The sequence below is a fragment of the Pollachius pollachius genome (genome assembly GCF_949987615.1).
Source record: "Pollachius pollachius genome assembly, chromosome: 2".
In the NCBI taxonomy this organism is placed as follows: Eukaryota; Metazoa; Chordata; class Actinopteri; order Gadiformes; family Gadidae; genus Pollachius; species Pollachius pollachius.
Genome location: NC_136935.1, coordinates 13155983 through 13175421, shown reverse-complemented (window position 1 = coordinate 13175421; position 19439 = coordinate 13155983). Strand labels below are relative to the sequence as shown.

Sequence of the window (19439 nt, the reverse complement as noted above, 5' to 3'; positions counted from 1 at the left end):
GCGGGGGAACAAGCCTTAAGAGGGATTCTAGTCGGCTAAGGTGACAAGGAGCACCCAGGACATGCATGTCCCCTTTAGCACAAGGCCACCCCTCTGAATTGAGTCTTTGCAGCCTAATCAATGGTCTTATTGGATTACGGCCTCCACCGTGTGGGGGGATATTGTTGCTCCGACAATGAGAGTAGCGCTGTGGCGATGGTGGGTGGGGAGGAGAGTGTTTTAAAAAAAGAAAGAGAAAAAAAGGTGGGGGCCGCTCTGTGTGTGTGTGTGTGTGTGTGTGTGTGTGTGTGTGTGTGTGTGTGTGTGTGTGTGTGTGTGGGAGAGAGCGAGAGGGAGGAGGGAGAGAAGCAAGGCAGTCTTTGCTCACTAATGACAAGTTTTTTGTTCCCACTTTTGTGTCGTTTTTCAGACACGCAGGTTAAGATTATGAGCTGCGCTGAAAAGAGGAGGAGGAGGAGGAGGACGACGAAAGGAGGAGGCGGAGGAGGGAAGGAGGAGGCGGAGGAGGAAAAGAGGAGGAGAGGAAATGCGCGTGGATGTGTGTGGTGGTGGTGGTGGTGGTGTTGGCGGGGGGGACCTCGCTGGACCGGGTCCCATCCTGAGGGCTGTGTCGAGTGACGCAGGGTGGTACCGGCAAAAGTTTCAACCCAGTCCCCGGTGAAGGACGGTGTCCTCTGCCGATCCTGCTGACGTCTTTCAACAGGGTTGGATTCACTCGTCATCCGTCGGGCTCCTTATCTGCCTCTCCGTCTGTGTCTCTCCACCTCTCTGTATCTCTCTCTCTCTCCCGCCATAGTGCAGTGGTGAGGCCACAGTGTCACAGATTCCCCAAGACGAGCCAAAGAAGGAAACGTGATCGAATCTGACCATGGCGATCAGGCGTGAGAGGTGGGTGGTGGAGGAGGTGGGGGAGGTTTAGGAGATGTGGGGGTGGAGGCGAGGGGGGGGGAAAGCTGTAGAAGAATGAAAACATGTCCGACCACGATGTATGGCCGAGAAGGCGGCTTCCCAAAGGAACTTTTTTCTTCCGCTGTGGTCTGAACTGTGAGTCCATGTGATCGTGTGTTTGCGATTGTCTGTGTGTGTGTGTGTGTGTGTGTGTGTGTGTGCGTGTGTGCATGCACACAGGCGTTAGGGGTTTAGCAAAGGCTTGGCAGCAGCAACAATAGACCAATCATTTGTCTTGATTCCTCGGACGAAGAAGAGCAGCCAACTCATAGAGGAGGAGGAGGAGGAGGAGAACGGGGAGGAGGAGGAGGAGTGGGGAGGGGGGGGGGGGGGGGCGGGCCACGCAAGCCCCTCCATCAGGACTCACCCTGTTTTCCCCCCAAAACTATTTAGCGTATCCTTTCACGAGGACTACGCAGATCCAGAGGCAGCCAAATGACCGTAATCAATTGAGGCGGCCGGTGTGTGTCTGCGGCGCTGATGATGTGGAGGTCTGCGATCAGAGGGCTGGTGTCTGGTGAGTGAAGGGGGGGCATCGCGGCGCTGCTGACTGTCCACAAGTCCATGGTCATTGGGCGAAAGGGAGTTCTGGTCACCAATAATAAGGACTCCACGGTGGCGGCAAGAGCCCGGACCAACATTAGCTAGCTGTCTGCAGCCCGCTCCGCGCCGCAGGTTTGAAACCCACACCACTCGCGACTCGGACTCGGACCCGCGCGGCGTCTCCCGGCCGTTTACAATCCCTCTCGCTCTTTCTTTTTTTCTCGCTCTTGCTCTTTCTCTCCCTCCGTCTCTATTCTCTTTCTATCTCTTAACCACAAACCAAACAAAGCGAGGTAGAGGAGGACGAAGGAGCGGAAGGTTTATTTTCTTTTAACCCCGGGAGAGGAGAAAGAAGAAGAAGAAGAAGAAGCGAGAATCAGGAGCCAGGGGAGTATGGAGGTGCGGTACGGGCCGGAGAGGGACCCTATGGTGCTGAAGAGCGTCCTGAAGGAGGGCAAGGAGGGCAAGGAGGCGACGGGAAGCCTCTCCAAGAGCCTCCTGAAGGAGCCGCAGGATTCCTTTTCTGGCTCCGGGACGGGGGAGAGCTGCGAAAACACCCGGGGGGGCACAGGGGACCCCGACTACTGCCGACGTATCCTGGTCCGAGGTGAGCACCGCCCCCACTACCTCACCGTTTGTCTCCGTGCTTCAGTTTCGGTTTTTTGATTTAGGATTTTTTTCTGTTTCATTGCCGTTTGTTTTTTTCTTTCCCGGGATCTTTTGTGTTTGCTGCGGAATTGGTTTGTTGTTATTACCAGCACACACACCCACACTAAGATGCAGACGCAGGCACAGACACACACACACAGATTAGTCGTGGTAGTTATGTTGGACTCAGCAGGTTTGCGACCGGCAGTTTGTTAAAGGACCGGGTTGGAGACTAATGTATTAAATGACTAAAATATTAGTTTTATTTTCTGCCTTTGGAATTTGTGTAGACCCAAACACTTAGTTTTGGGAAAAGATTTAGTTTTTGCATCAAAGTGGCTTTTTATGATAAAGTAGTTTATTCTTTTGTTTTTCCTCTCATGCTAAAGTTCTTAACGGAGAAATTCTACTTTTGATACATAAGTGTTTGTTATTTTCAACAAATTTGTGTTTTGTTGCCTTGTTTAACATATTCTGCATTTAGTGATGGTTCAAAAGTTATTTAATCTTTCATTAATCTAAAAATTAGAATAAATTGTTATTGTTAAATAGGAAATTAGTTGTTGTTGGCCTGAAGGTTTTGGTCATTTGAATCTATGAAATATTCAAAAGTATTTTAACTAGAATTGACTAGAATAGGTTTTTTGAAGGTTCAGCTTTTTATTTGGGAAATGTTAGCTTTAAGTTGGCTACTACGACTACAGTAATATGATATGTTTTTGTATTACTTTCAATGGTTTGTTTGCTACATTTAAAAATGTAAGTATGTGATTGTGATTAAATAAATTATATTATAACGAGTTACTACATAAACTATCACAAGTGAAGAAAAGTATTTGGTTTTATTTTATACTTAAGATATCGATTATATAAATTAATAAAATCGATTTTCTGTTTCATCAGCTTCTACATAAATTATGATGTAAATATTATCATTGATTTATATTCAGTTAAATTATCTTCATTAAATGTGATGGGCAATACAATTATACTAATATTATATTGATGCAGCAACCAGACCGACGGAATACAAAATCTTAAAGTTATTATTTTATTTGTTTATTATTTATGTATAAAGAAGAGCATGACCAATCATGTTTTGTTGTTTTAGCGGATAGTCTTTTTACGTTTAGTTTAATTGAGTAATTTAAAAAAAAAAATCAATAATAACTGTATAGTGCTATGCATTTATTAATTATCAATTGACATTGTATAATTTTTTTCGACACAGAAACACAAAACCTTTATTTTATGGTGGAGAAATATTTATGGTCTCTTTATTGTGTACTTACCCATTTGCCGTTATTCTTCAAATATATATTCATCTCTATGTAAAAACTATTGGGCAGCTTTCGTCATTATTATTGGTGAAATAATTGTTAATAATTTGCTATAAATTTTGACCACTATTGTTATGTAATGAATTTCCCACGAATAATGACAAAATATCCAAATAACCAACAATTAAAATTAATATTGTGTACTTCAAATATAATATGTGATATGATAATGAATCTTTATTAAATATTGAGGGAAATTCCTACACTAACAATAATAACAAAATTATATCAGCAATAATATTAAGAAGCAGCAATAACAATGACAATATTATATATATATATATAACTTTAGAATACAACAATTACAATTCGGAATTATTGAACTGACTATCTAACTGTAAACACATCCAATACGATACAAATTGCTTTACTTTGATCCACCTTCTACCATGCTCTGTTCCATCATAACTCACATCTCTCTCTCTCTCCCTCTCTCCCTGTCTCTGCAGATGCGAAGGGCTCAATCAGGGAGATCATCCTACCCAAAGGTCTGGACCTGGACCGGCCCAAGCGCACGCGGACCTCCTTCACGGCGGAGCAGCTCTACCGGCTGGAGATGGAGTTCCAGCGGTGCCAGTACGTGGTGGGCCGCGAGCGCACCGAGCTGGCCCGCCAGCTCAACCTGTCTGAGACCCAGGTAGGACCGCTGACCAACAGAGATAACACTGTGTTTAGGTCCCTGTAGGAGACACACACCCCGATCAGTATTGCTCAGGGCCCCCTCATCAACAATCATCAAACCACAAATGATGACATTTTTTGAACTTCATATTATACTATTAACATTTAGCATCATGGTTTATACTGTTGGGACAAAGGAACTAATGACATAATATCCTAATTTAGCATAATTGCTAATACTGTAATGGCATAGAAACAAATATTATGCTATATGGATTAAGCGTCATTATTAATAGTGTTGTGGCCTAGGAACTAATATTATATTAGTATCATTAATAATATTGTCATGACACAGAGGTATTTGAAATCAAATAAGCTGAGTTATATTGGACAGCCACAATCAACATATAAATCACAGATTCTATAAATATCAATATTTACATTGTAATTATTATCAAAATCATAACAAGTACCCCCTGGAACCTGTACCCCTGGTTGTGAATCACACACAGCCCACGGAGAGAGAGAGAGAGAGAGAGAGAGAGAGGGAGAGGGAGAGGGAGAGGAGAGAGAGCGAGAGAGAGAGAGAGTGGGAGAGAGAGAGAGAGAGAGGGAGAGGAGAGAGAGCGAGAGAGAGAGAGAGAGTGGGAGGGAGGGAGGGAGGGAGGGAGGGAGGGAGGGGGAGCTGACATCTCCTTCCTGCCAGCCTAACCCCTTGATGTAAAGTTACAACAATAGATTCAGGAAATCATATAGATAGATAGACAGATACTTTATTCATTCATGAACATAAATATAGAATATGTTATATAGAATATTTAAAAGAAAATACTAATATATGTATAAAGAAATTTAAATCACATTTGTGTATGTGTATATATATGTATATATGTTTATGGGAGGAAGAGTTCGGCTTTCTAGTATTACAGATCTATTTTAAACTATTTGAATATATATATATATATTTACTTAAATACGAGCCCCAGGCTGTTTAAAAAGACTGAGCAAATTATCTCTGCTCATTAGCCTTCTGATCCATAGACACTTTTACTCACCTCATAATAGTGAGAATTATGAAGGTATTATTATTGCTAATCATAATAATCATGTGTAGTGGCCACATCACTGTCACTAGAAGGTCACACGACACGACCTCTGAGGGTGGACAGTGTGTGCACTCTGTGAAACACACAAACACACAGAGTGAGACACACTTACACACACACTGAGTCACACACGCACACACACAAACACAAACACACACACACACACACACACACACACAAACAGACACACGCTAACACACACACACACACACACACACACACACATACACACACACACACACACACACTCACACTGCGTTAGCGTGCATGGTTGGGCTGGGGTATTGAGAAGACATTGTTTCAACATCTGGGTTCAATTGATTGATGGCCAATGGCCTCTCCATCTTGAATCCATGTCAGCATGGATCAGATCCCTGGTCCTCCCGTGTGTCTTTTGTCATAAGAAAGCCCAGCTAGGTTTACTTAGAGAGGGCTGAGGCCCATGTTGAGCTGCCTGGATCAGTCTGTCCCTCTCCGATCAGCTGCTTGTGTTAACAGCAAAAGATAGACATCTTTTCACATACAGATTATGAACTATTTTGTGTGCTTGAAAAATCCATTACAAAGGCCAGCGAGCAAAACCCTTTTTTGGGCTCTGAAAATAAATGCAAAGCAATTTTATTCTGAAGGATATTTTTTCATCTGTTAATGGTGTGTGGAAGTGAATATGTGTTCAATACATCTTCTTCCAAATCTTGCTTGAATGCTGCATTTGCTTGATTGAAGCATCGTTTTTATAACATGAACACCTTAATGGCTGCCAGTATTTCCTTTCACAACACACATTAGAAACAATTAAATTAATTCACAATAGCGGTGATTTAGATTTTTATGAAAAGCAGAGAAAAACCTAGAGCCTGACAGTCTTTTGCCACCCTTTCGACGGGACAATGGTGTTTGGATTTTCTTGCGATGTGTGACTGCCATTGGGGCTGAAGTGGTTCTTAAGGACACATTGGTGAAATTAACATCTTGTTCCTGGGCCATCACACTGGCTTACATTAAGAGATGACTGCCATTTGCTCAAGTATGTACACCTCGTAATCTGTGTCTCTGCAACTGGCACTACTCCCCCCCCCCCCCCTCCCCCCAACCATCCATCGACCTCTAAAATGGAGAGGGGGGGGGGGGGGGGGGGGGATTCTTCCTTTGCAGGAAGAATTCACCCCATGATTCACCCCGTTGCCTCCCAGCAATGTTGGGGCTGGCCAGAGAAGACAGGTGGAAGAAACGCTTGAATCAACCTGTTGTTGTTGGAGAATTAAGCTTGCGGTTGTAATGATAAGATTTAAATATAAATGTATATGATTGGATAAAGGTGTCCGGTGGGGGGAGGTGGGATTGGTGGTGATTGGTGCATGCTCTGTAATTATGGGCCTGATTCAGCCAATCAGATTTGATTGCAGGAGATCTTCTTTTTGCGCCACCTATTCACGCGGCTGTGGAGTTGTATAAATAGGCAGGGCTTCTTTATGGAATTTCTGAAATGACAACGAGGTGACATTTAAAGAAACACAAATGAGTTTATCGACCAAGCAGCTTTGGATTGTTCAACTGGTGACTCGTCGTCGTTGTAAGATCAATGAGAAATGGTTCTCTACTCTACTGTTTAAATATTGTTTGTACTGTGTGTGTTTGCTCGTGTGTGTGTGTGTGTGGGTGTGTGGGTTGGTTGTCGTCAAAAAGCTGTGAGAAGTAGTTTCACGGAGAGCTCTAACCTTTTTGTTTCAATCAAGGTCTGTTATCATTACCTGTATGTGTGTGTGTGTGTTTTTTGTGTGTGTGTGTGTGTTTGTTTTTGTGCCTGCGTATGTGTAGTTCCTCTTGCTCACAATAAATATCCGGAAACATGGTTGCGTAATCCATTTGGAAGTGAACCTAACAGTTTCTGTCCAAGCATTTAACAGTTTTGAAGATGCTCCTCAAATAAAATCATGATAATAATTTAACCAAAATACCCAGATACCGTTAATCTCGTAATGACTTATTTACTTATTTTTATGTCTTTTCGTGTCCCTGCACAAAAAGATATGTGGGCGTTGATAATAGTTATTACTCATTCATTCAAACATACAAATACAAAAGTTCATACATAAAAGATGGCCAAATAGTTGCTACTAATATCAAAATACAAGGAAAATAAAAATGTGAGCATTATAGATCAATCAAATAGATTTTAAATGATAATGTTGCGCGCGCCCCTCTGGTCTAAATCATGGTCCTTCCTCCTGTTTCTCCCCAAGGTGAAGGTATGGTTCCAGAACCGGCGCACCAAGCAGAAGAAGGACCAGGGCAAGGACTCGGAGCTGCGGTCGGTGGTGTCGGAGACGGCCGCCACCTGCAGCGTGCTGCGGCTGCTGGAGCACGGCCGGCTGCTCACGCCCCCGGGGCTCCCGGGCCTGATGCCGCACTGCGGAGGCCCCGGCGGCGGCGGCGGAGGTTCCCTGGGGGCTGCGCTCAGGGGCCCCTCCCTCAGCGGCAACGGCGGCCTCCTGGGCGGCGGAGGAGGAGGCCTGGGAGGAGGCGGTGGGAGCACGCGGGCCGCGGGCGGGAGCCCCCCGTTGCCCGTGGTCAGCAGCTCGGGTACGGTGGTGGGGGGCGGCAGTGGGGGGGGCGCGTCCACACACGGCCTTTTCAGCTTCCCCATGCCCTCGCTGCTGGGGGGCGTGGCCGGACGCATCGCCGGCAGCCCGCTCGCCATGGCCGGCTCGCTGGCGGGAAACCTGCAGGAACTGTCGGCGCGCTACCTGAGCTCGTCGGCGTTCGAGCCGTACTCGCGGACCAACGGCAAGGAGGCCTTGGACAAGAAGCTCCTGGAATGATCCGTGCAGCGCACATGGACCTCGTGTTTGGGTTGTTTGGGTGGAGTTTTTGTTTTTGTTTTGTATGTTTGTTTGGTTCCCCTCCCTCCCTCCCTCCCTCCCCTGCAGAAGGTTCTCTGGTGTTTGGTTTGCGATGCTGTAGTTCTTTTGGTTCTCCTTCTGCCTGTGGTTGGTCTATAGCGTCTTAGTGTAATCCACCTGCACATCTGGCAGCACGTCCATGAAGGAGAAACCATCCAGCCCCATCCATTCTGACACACACGAAAGATTTTGCACACATATCTTTACCCAGCAAAGGACATTTTGTACAAATGGTTAGAAAGACGGTTGAAGGTATGACCCAGCTCCTCTCTTAGTTTTCCCCGCTGAAAGAAAACAACCAAAATACATTTGTAAGGAGGAGACGAGGTGTCTTGTCACCACACAGAGCTTCGAGGTGCAGCTTAGGACTGAAGTGGAGGGTAAGAGGAATGATGGGGTCTTTTTCTGACCATTTTCTGTTTTACAACTCGCTTGTGTTTGGTAGCGTTGGGTTACCGCGGTTCACCCGAAAGTCTGAAAAGAAAGCTGCGGTCTCTGACCGGCGGATGGCCCGTGTTCCTCCACCACGGCCACCCCTCTGTATTCACAGATAGAGAAGGCTGCGAGGCCCTGGGAACCCCAAGCTTTACAAGCTGTGAATGCATTCCCTCTAGGAGCAGATGTCTCTCTGGTACTCCACAGTGGACCAGGAGCTCGACTGCAGAACACGACCGCAGAACACAATTGATGTCATGCAGTAAATAATGGTTTGATTGTTCAGTGTTTGTTGTTTTCTAAATGGCTTGGTGATGATTTCCCCAGAGATTCTTTTTTTTTTTCTTGGCAGTCTTGAATTTGTTGACATTCATGTCTTTAAAGATGCAGTATTTGACTGTTTTTGTCTGTGGATTTTGATACCAGAGTGAGTTGAATTGGTTTTGTCTGTACAGTTTTTACTCCTCGCGCGTTTTGAACGCTAAGGAGGGGTTGGATTCAAAGAGCATCAGGATGAAGATAAGAAGCTTTAAAACCTGATTGCTAATTTTGGACAACATCTTAACCCTTCTACCCAGCAAGAGATTTAAAGACAGACGCATGATGAGACTTAATGGAATTATTGTCGTATAAAATAACTAAAAATGAGAAATGTACCTTAAAATTGTTATTTTATTGTAAATTATTCAGTTCTGTAATTAAATAGATTATTAGTATATCTGGTAAATAACGAATGAATGTATGAATGTATTGAAAGAGTGACGAGCCAATCCGAGCTCTTGGGTGCTGTGGTTGTGACATACGTTGAATTTGTGGAAAGTGCGGTACAAATGTGCATATATATGATGTATATGGCAACAGACAAAGCCATGAATGTGTCTGTGTTTTTCCTTTTATTACTTACATGTCTCTATATTGATCATTTTATGATAAAATCATTACACCTACTGCATACAATGGCTTAAAGTGTTTTCTATGAACATATCAACACTTTCTGCGTAATTACCATTATTTAGTTTCCAGGTTAATATAATAGAGGCGTGCACAATGTCAACATTGTGAATTGGCAATTCATTCCTTCTTCCAAGTAGAATCGATTAAAAAAGGTGTACGTTGGTGAATGGTGGATTTGAGAGATACTGGACATATTAGCTTGCATTTAAATGCATTTTCCCACGTGCATTTAAATGCATTTAAATTATCAAATGGGTTTTTAGTTTCTGTTCTTATAAATTGCAGGGGGGTGGGGAATTGACGATCTGATAAATTAATGTTTTTGATATAAAGACACAAATCAAAATAAACTGACTCAAGGTTTAAAGTTCAATGGAATGCAGTTATATGTAATAATGGGACATCAAGCAGCTTCTTATGGATGAAACGAGAAAAAAAGAGAAAACAACTTTTAATTGGCAACAAAGCTCCTGCCCTCGATGGCCATGGGAGTGATGGAAAAGGTATCGACAGAATGGATGTTAAGTATGAATAAGCGTTAGCTCAAATATCACATAAAGCAGGGATGAATAGCTGGTGAATGGCTCAGAAAATGAAGGGCATGGAAACATTTAATTTGTCTTTACATCGCTCCCAGGGTTGAGTATTAATGACTAATGATGCACTAAAATCGTAACGACAATAATAATGCTATTCATATACAGGCTATAATGACTATGATTATTAACAATAATTATTATTCGTGTTAGGTGTAGTTCTAGCGTTGATCTAGCTGTTCTTACTGCTATTATTATTATTTTTTACTATTATCATCGTGTTTACTATTGTAATCAGTGCATACGTTTTAATTTGACTTCATGCAGACTGTTCACAGACAAGATTCAGAGTCTGTCACAGTAAGTAGCCTATGACACCCGAGGAGTCGTTCGCACTTCAGCACCTTGATCGTGGTATAAAGAGACCAAGACTCCATCTGAGGCAGGGATCTCCCTGAAAAAACAACAAATGGTTGTCAAGACCACTTAAAATAAGATCAGGAGCGTTTCTTTCTGTTTGCTAGGTTATGTCAATGTAAGAAGGTGTAGTCGGTAGGCTGCGTGCATATCCTGCCACAGTTTCAGACCACCGACCAATCTGGCGTCGAAGCCAAGGATTCAGGTAGTAGGTGCAAGGACGCGTCCCGTCCCGTGCGCCAACCGGTGGGTTTGTATATTCCGGAAGCCAGAGTGTCGGTTTGTGTGGTGACAGTCAGACATAATCAATTCAGCTGGAAACACAACGCACTGTAAGTCTTTGTCTGAACATAATCTCATTATAAAATCAAAGTAACCACCATTTGGCAAAACACCAAAAGCGTAACAGTAAGTGACAAAAAGATCAGATGAGGAACTTGCTCAGAAACAAACTGACATTACAAACCTTATCCTCCCCAATCCTCTCATACATCCTCTCTCCTTTCATTTCCCTTCCTCCTCTCCTTTCCTTTTATTTCCTCTCCTTTCCTCTAGTTCACTCTCTTTTCCTCTTCCCTCCTCCCTTACTTTACTTTCAACTCCTCTACTGTCCTCACTTCATCTCCTTTCCTCTATACTCCTCTTATCTCCTCTTCTTTCCTCTCATCTCCTCTCTTCTACACGCCTCTCCTCTACTCATTAAATACACAAGTAGCAACTTAATATTTACAGACATTGAAGTATTAAAGTAGCTCATATGATTTGTGAACCATTCGACAATGTTTAACACTAAATTAGTTGATGTATAACATCCCTAATGTTGAGTTACTTCATAAAAGTACAGAGCCCATTGGTTTACTTCAGTTCAACATACTCATGGCCCATGGCACTAGATGTGGTTCAAATTGTTGTGTGTTTAGGTTTGATGTCTTTTGGGTAATAGAGTGGAGGTGTAGGGATATAGTGAATGTTGGCCTTTAGGAAGTAGTCAACCTGTGTATTTAGCTTTAGGTGTCATTAGCATAAAGATTTAACCCTAGTCTTGGTCCCGCAGTCCGCCGTGTGTGATTAAACACACAGGTAGTAGTCCAGTAGGATTGGGAGTCCAGCCTTGGCTAATATCAGAATGAACCCAGCTCTTCAGCCATTGCATTGCTATTGGCTGAACGAAAACCTGTGAGTTTCTGTGATCATTTTTTATTGGGATACTCAATATTTGAATACTTAAGAGATTCAATTAAAGGAGAAGCGCATCTGTCCTCAAATCTTATTCAGATGAATATTCAATAGTTGAATACTTCCGAAAAATATTTTAGAACTGAAAAAAATGCACCTGCTGTAATGTGTGATGAGGACAGGTTAACAGCTGGGATGGGAACTGGTATTTCTTGATAATCATATGCCAAAGAGACCCTTGATGGAAAACCGGTGATATATTTATGAAACAAGTTCGCTCCTCCAAAAAGCACTGGCCCTTCAGGTGCATACATTTGCCGTTGTTTGCATGCGTCCTTTCAACATTTATTTTACATTTGCCAAAGTAATGCCTGTGGACATGTATGTGTATTTATGTATATATTTATGTATGTCTGTCTGTATTTATGTGTGTGTGTGTGTGTGTGTATGGATGTATGTGTTTGTGTATGTGTGTGTATGTGTGTATGTATGCATGCATGTATGTATGTATGTATGTATGTATGTATGTATGTATGTATGTATGTATGTATGTATGTATGTATCTATGTATCTATGTATCTATCTATCATACATGCATACATAATTGATGTATGTATATATGTATGTATACAGTCAGTCCGTCTGTATGTACCTCTGTTTATATGTAAGAACTGGGATGTGTGTAGGATGGATAAAAGTGTAATTTCACATTTCATCCTTGTAACTTTGCTTTTGACATCTTGCACTGGATCAGAGTGGATCAGAGTTGGAAGAAAATAGCGCCAGTGTTTTTAAGAGGAAAATGTCTGCAATCACACTTTACACTGTCAATCAACAATGCACTCACCCTGGCAATTGTGTGCATGGACCCATGTGTCTGCATTTGTGTGTGTATAGTGGTTGTGTGTGTGTGTGTGTGTGTGTGTGTGTATGTGTGGGTGTGTGTGTGTGTATGTGTGTGTGTTTGTGTGTTTGTTCATTTGTGTGAATGTGTGTGTCCATTGAGTTTTCATCGATAAATACATCTGAATGTTTTTTTTCCATTATAGTGACAATACAGTTTAATATGACCAATTGCCAATACCTATTTTTTTTCATTATTTATTTTATATTTCCCAGGGTGCATGCTTTTGAATTGCTAAAACTATTAATATATGAGACACAAAAAAGACTACGGATGTATTAAATATGCAGTAGAAGAAAATAACTTGAAATGTCTGCACATGCGCATTTTGCTCTGCGTCTCTCTGCAACTTCCGGTTCCCCCAATGTCATATGACTAGCTCACCTCAGCCGTCGTCTCGACAACACCGACATTATTAATACAATTACCCCTGCTTCTTGTCTGCTGCTTTCCGCTTTACCTACACACTCTCCGGCTATGGCAACGTTGGCGGCGAACCGGGGGATGGATTTCAACAGCACGGCTGCGGCTGCCAGGGAGCACACCCAGGCTGTGACCAGAAACTACATCTCACAGCCCAGGCTGAGTATGTAACGTTACTGCTAGCTCCCAGGCTAAGGAGCTAATCCAGACTAGCCGTGCTGACGTTTGCAGATAGACATTGTGTCATTATAAATACATCGACGATCTAGGATTGCATTGGATGTGTAGAGCCTCAGTGAAAGTCAATACTTCAGTGTTCTAAGGTTTTAATCCTGCATCTTGTTTTATGATTATGCAACATGCGAGTCATTCATCTGAGTATGCTAGCAGCTGCCAATCGGCCTTGGATCGGCTTTAGCTCGACGCAATCTGCAGACACGATGCAGTGTGTTTGATATTAAGCTTGCACATTGCTGCTACGTTTCATTCAGTATTGAGACTAACGCGCTGATATCGTGATTCGTGATGATGATAATGATGATGAAGGTGTGTGCCAGTTGGTATGACTCGGACTTAAATTGTGTCGTCTTGTCTATTGCACATCACCAGCATTAAGTGACACATCCACAACCGTTGATTATTTGATCATGGTTCTGATCGCATAAACTGTCTGTCTGTATGTTTGACCGAAAAAGCATTATTGCAGTATTTTTTCAAACGCAATAGGGGGTGTGTGTGGTGGGGCTGCGCTCATCATGTGACTGCATCACGTGAGAGGCACAAGACCTGTCTAGTTGTGACACACAAAAAAAAGCTATTTCAGGCTCTTTCTAACATGGTTAGCCTATTTAACAAAAAAATAACTTTAAAGATACAATAATTTGCTCAACTAATGTATGGGACCAATGTTGGTAATTTTAATATAAGTTGCCTACTATATTGAACCATATTCAGCAGCTTCAAAACTTAGAGTAATTTTAAAGCTTAAGTAGCCTACATTAATTGCATGCAAATGGTAGTTTGAATATTACCGCTAAACATGGATATTTAATTTGCAAATTATGTCATCTGAATTACATTTATCTTATACTTTTTTTTGTATTCTTCCTGTCCTCTAAATAACAGGCCTATTGATTAGCATTAAACCAGACAACCTTTCAAGCAATTTCACTGTTGCAGACAAATGTGTGAAAAATCTCCATAGTTAGCCTAATCTAATTTACATTAAACATTTTTAATGGCCTCCATCCTGGCTACTTCTGTGCTAATAGCTGATGTCGTTTAAAGTAAACTGAAACACAATTGGCCTTCTTCACAAAATCTCGGGTACAGCTGCTGAAAACCCATCATGTGACTTGATGTTCTTGGCTTTGGTGGTGACTGGGTCTTGTGTCATCTAAACCACGCCAGTATGTCAAGCTAGCGTTGATGAACCGTCGTTATTTAAACCGCCATCTACAGTGTTGATCGTGCAGAATATTTGATGTACGCTGCCATTAGATGAAAGGTTAGCATTAATCATTTGAAATAACCTCCAACCTTTCTGCTGCTCACCCACACAAGCACGACTTTTAAAAGTTTCAACCGTGGCGACTTTTTTCATTTCTCTTTTCTTGGTGTTTTCGTCTTAACCTTGCCTCTGTGACTTTATTGCTTCCATTACATCCATTTTCTAAATGTTCCCTCCGTGCGCGTATTTCTATATATACACAGATTATCTTTCATACTCGTCGGTTGGCACTTTGCCCATGTATCCGCACGTCTGGTTGATATTTGGCCTGTTCCTTGTTCAACCCCTCTGCGAACATAGACTAAAAGCCTTTTAGCAAAGTGTAGGCTCCAAAATGACTTAATGGTGCTGCTGCCATCTCGGAGCTAAGCTCTGAAGATGGTGTATGCAGAATCCCCACCCCCCAGCCCCCAACACCCACCTCTACTACTACCACCACCGCCATCAGCAGCATCTCCTCCTCCGACCTAAAATGCCTTCAACAAACATTTTTGGTATTCTAATTTCGTATGCCAGAATGCCGGTCATTTTCTTTTAAACAGCCATCGTGCGGTGCCACTACATCCAGATGACGAGGCAGTCATTTGAAGATGCTGTCGGCATGTGTTCAATGGACATTTGGTTTATGTATGTTTTATTTTGCACCCCCTTTCTTTTGGTTCATTGTTTTGCAAGGTTTTAGAATAATTTGGCCTTGGCTGGATTATTTTTTTCCGGATTTTCTATGAATGGTGTACAATGTAATATTATTGCTTAAAATATATTAGCTAGTGATGAATAAAGAATGTGGATTATTGTGATGTTCCGTTTTGTAGTCTAAATTAATGAATGTTAGCATTTAAATGGCCATGCCTAGCCTTAATGTGAGGCTATACCAACTTGATTTATACATTTAAAACAAATAACCTTGTCATGTATTAATTTACATTTTTGATGAACATACTGGCTCTTCGTACGCTAACATTATTTAATAACAGAAAAAATGAATAAACATCAGAATAATAAGTGGCAGGAGTAAACCGAATGTGTTGATTGATGTGGTTAATTGTTAAGTAGCATTTTTATGCACTAAGAACTACTGAACACATCCACTTATTAATGTTAATATGGATAGTATAAAATGTTGGCTTTATTCACTCATCGCCCTTTAAAAGACATAATTGTTAGTTCAATATGATCTGCTGGACTGGAAGAGGAGTTCTATAAGAAGTATGTGTCAGTAGTCTCTTTGGAGGTTTAGAGGATTAGAAATAAACAAATAAAAGCCTTATCGGCATAAGTCATTTTACATTAAGAGCCCTTTGTCTCTAGGATGTCAGATGCTACAAAGGCTATTAGCCTAGGAAATGGGCTTCCATTGTTTTAGTGTTACATTCTGTCATTTGGAGATGTGAAAAGACACGGAGCAAGGCGGCGTGCCTCTGCGTGAAGAATTAATTAGCAGTAATGATGTAGTCACAATAAACCAATGTCTCGTCTGTCACCGGCAAAGTCTTTTCTATCAAATGGTTTCTGAACACTTCTATAATCTACATTCTAATGAGTGCTAAGCAGCTAGCTTGTCAGCGGTGGAAACCGGCCCATGTGGGCGGTTGTCATTCTCCTCGTGAAAGAAGATGAAAACGCAGAGCAGAAGATGTGACACTAATGTTGTTTTTGCGTAAGGGGAAACCAATCCAAGCGAGTGCCATACATTTATCTATACCATTCGTCGTAAGTCTATTCCCTCTAGCGTTGTTTCAGAGTGGTCTAGTGGAGCAACCACTTAACCAGTTCACGCTTGTCCGACTAGAAATGTCCTGTCTTTCCAAGTGCAGTTTTGTAATTTTGGAACATGGAAGAACAGTTGATCTTTATTTTTTTATGAGTATTGGTATTTCTAGAAACATTTTGGGGGCTCTTAGTAATGTGAAAGCACTGTTTTGTAGAATAAAATGCAACATTTATTGAAAATTGCCCTCAAACGGACCAAGTCCAACACACTTAACCACATAATCCTTTTCAACAAAGAGTTATCCTCATCACAGGTGAAGTTGGTACTTAAACGATAGAATTGTCTATCAAGAAAGATTTTTCTATTAGTAAAGAAGATATTGACAGCTTGGCTGGTTTCAACACACAGGATTATTTTATAACCCATTGGTGGAAATTTTAGCCAATGATATTCGACCCCTCTCTCCCCTCTGGTTTTTGCTACCAAAAGTTTTTCTCATTATCTGTAAGCTTTGTTTGTCCCTTTGGATAAATTGCTGCGTGTTAATTTGTAGATTATCCACGGATGGCACTTTTGCTGCTGATTTTTCTGTGGGCGCATCAACATAAACGCGTATTCAGCACAATGTTTTGATCTAAGGTCAGATGAGTTGCTTTTATGAATTGTTAGAATGAAAGTTATTTCAATATGTTCCGTAAAACTGTCTTGTGTCAGCATTTTCTAGGCACAGATCTTCTAAAACATTTGCTTCCATTTCAAGAAAAACCATGTGGGCTTTACAAATCGGAATCAAGCTAGCCTTTAACAAGAAGGGGCTATATACTGGCTAATGCATCACTGATCGTTTCAAGGGTGACTGATGAAAGACAGATTCTGTTCAAATGCCCATCTTCCATGTTTAGTTTACATTTATTTTTTTCTATTGTATCCTATGACCCTGTTCAAGTATGATTTATTTGTTATGCTGTGTATGAATCCTACTCATTGCCATCTGGCCTAGCAGTCTTACGCAGGGCTTTTGTTTAACATTGGTAACATTTTGGAGGTAGTTCTTGCAGCAAGGTTCTTCTCCACTGAGAAGAGGTGCTAGTTCCCTTTCCAATGTCCTCCGTACCTTGTTTATCCTACTATCTAACCATTTGCATAGTTGATAGTGCCTGGTTAAAGCCTGCGTCACTAAAGCCCAAAGCATACAAAGCGCAAATTCCACCTCATATTGGTAGCACAACACAAAAACTAGAATCATGTAGTTTTAACCAAGTGAAGCGCTTGTTAATGTAGCATGTTTATGTTTTACATTTGAAATAGAACACTTAAAGTAGGGCATTCATTTTCTTTGTTATTATTTTTGCCTGTCCCGACACGGGTTTGGTCTTAAGAAGAACTCGTCCTATGCAGCCTGATTTGGACTTGAGCTTGAGAGTACTAATATACATTTTTATCCATTTCCATCACTATTGTGGACCTTTTGTATCATGGAAAATGGCAATTATTTTCCCTAACAATGGAAGCACTTGAAAAATAGTTTTGGATTGTTTGGTTTTAAACTCCTAATAGAGTAGGTGCTGTCCTTGTACCAAAAGGCATGATTTGAATTTATTTAGCCTTGGTGATCCTATTCCCCCCCCCCCTCATTCTGCTTTTTCTGCAACCTTAGTTTCAGTGTCTATCCTGTTGAAGGTTGCCTAACTTTGTTGAGTATGTGTCGCTCACATATTGCTATTCATTTTCTCATCTGTTCGGTAAGATTCCTTTCGTTGGTTTCCAGATGAGCTGTTTTGGCGTTGGTTTTTGGAGTGCCTCCATTTCTGCGTAGCTTTTTAAAAGCATTCCAGCTCTGACTTGTAAGATGCTGCAAGAAACAATGGGGAGAATTAGCCAATGTTTAATTATCTTCCAGAGAAAGTAAGAAGCATTGTATTTAGAGCGCTGTCTAGTGGTTTCGTGGGCTTTTCGTATGGATATTGAAATCGAACAAGCTGTCAGTGTCATAGCCTGAACCTTGCACTCAGTTTCTATTATTTTCTATTTCTTTCAGATATCCTACATATTTTTTTCTTTACCCTTTCTTTTCCCTTTTTGCTGAGTTATGTTCTCAAGCTTATCAAAATATTAGCACTGTTCAAAACCTGTGCATGGCTCCAAGGACATTATAAAAAAAATGCAATTATCACAAGATATCTTTTAGTTCCTTGAGTTGATTGTGTGCCTTGGATGAACCTTCTCTTATTCAGACGTGGTAAACCCCAGTGATGGGGTGTAGACTTCAGTGGTCAGAAATGTGCCAATAAGGTGTTGAAAGTTTAAAAGAAAATGTATCCACCTCAAGTTAACCCTAACCCAACTAATTAACGAGGGGGGGGGGGGGAACTACATGGAATTGTCAGTTGCAAGTCAGGAGTTTTTGGGAAAGTTCTTCCCACTAGTAATTCTGTCTTAGTTTCTATGTATTATACGCATCACTAACTTGGATCGGTTTTGTTGACTCATTTTAGGGACTTTTTTTCCAGTTATATTTCCAGCCACCTGAATGTTTTTGCGGAATTTGCATGTTTGAGACCGTCCCGTATGCATGCTTGTTTTAAAACCACGTGAGCTGGCGCACTACACATCCCCGTCATTGCTCTGCCTTGTACTGCTCACACACTGGCAGAGCCATACTCCCACCACCCCCTTCCCACCCATCCCCAGCCCACACATCCCCACGGTTGCCCGCCTCTTTCAGCTGTGATTGAATTGTGTTGGAATCCTGTGTGCCTCTTTTCTCCTGGCACTTGAATGGCCCCTTTCGTATTTCACACCGCCGTGTCCTTCGGGGTGCGAGGTCAGGCTACCAAAACAGCTTCTAGTGGCGGATTAGGACCAATTAACGTCTGGGTACACAAAGGGCCGTGGCAGCTGAGCGGGCCCCGCACGGTGACCCGCAGGGCCGTGGCATGCCTGGCCCACGGAACGCCCCGCTACTTGGGCTCAAGGAGCCCGCGAGGGGCGGAGAAAGTTTTTTAAGCCTAATGGGAGAAATGTTGCCTCTTCACACTGTAAAAAGAAAAGAGAACCAAGTTGGTTATCTTGTGGAATAAGGGATAACCCCCCCCCTTCCCCTTTCACCCCTTCATCCCCCATTTTCTTTTTGATTATTTTTTTCTTCCTATGCGTGGTGAATAGAGAAAGTAACTGTGCATTTCCTTTTAAGAGGCAGTTTGTCTCGCGTTGGTTAATGGGTAGACCATGGTTAAACTCACTGGTTTAGAATCTTTGTTT

At 42.0% G+C, this 19439-nt stretch overlaps 2 protein-coding genes across 2 annotated transcripts in view; both read left to right on the top strand.

The window, feature by feature from the left end:
- Positions 1-1884: 1884 nt before the first annotated feature.
- vax1 (ventral anterior homeobox 1) lies at positions 1885-8028 on the top strand (the record flags this gene model as incomplete). The annotated part of the gene is made up of 3 exons (XM_079758843.1): positions 1885-2098; positions 3929-4116; positions 7450-8028. 3 exons carry the CDS (start codon positions 1885-1887, stop codon positions 8026-8028), a joined length of 981 nt encoding a protein of 326 aa, XP_079614969.1.
- A 4881-nt stretch (positions 8029-12909) lies between these two features.
- The window catches only part of atp6v1ba (ATPase, H+ transporting, lysosomal, V1 subunit B, member a), a 29434-nt gene continuing 22904 nt past the window's right edge, over positions 12910-19439 (top strand). Inside the window, exon 1 of the mRNA XM_079758955.1 lies at positions 12910-13117. Within this exon, the coding sequence (XP_079615081.1) occupies positions 13009-13117 (109 nt within the window). The 5' untranslated portion in view covers positions 12910-13008. The remainder of the gene's footprint in view (positions 13118-19439) is intronic.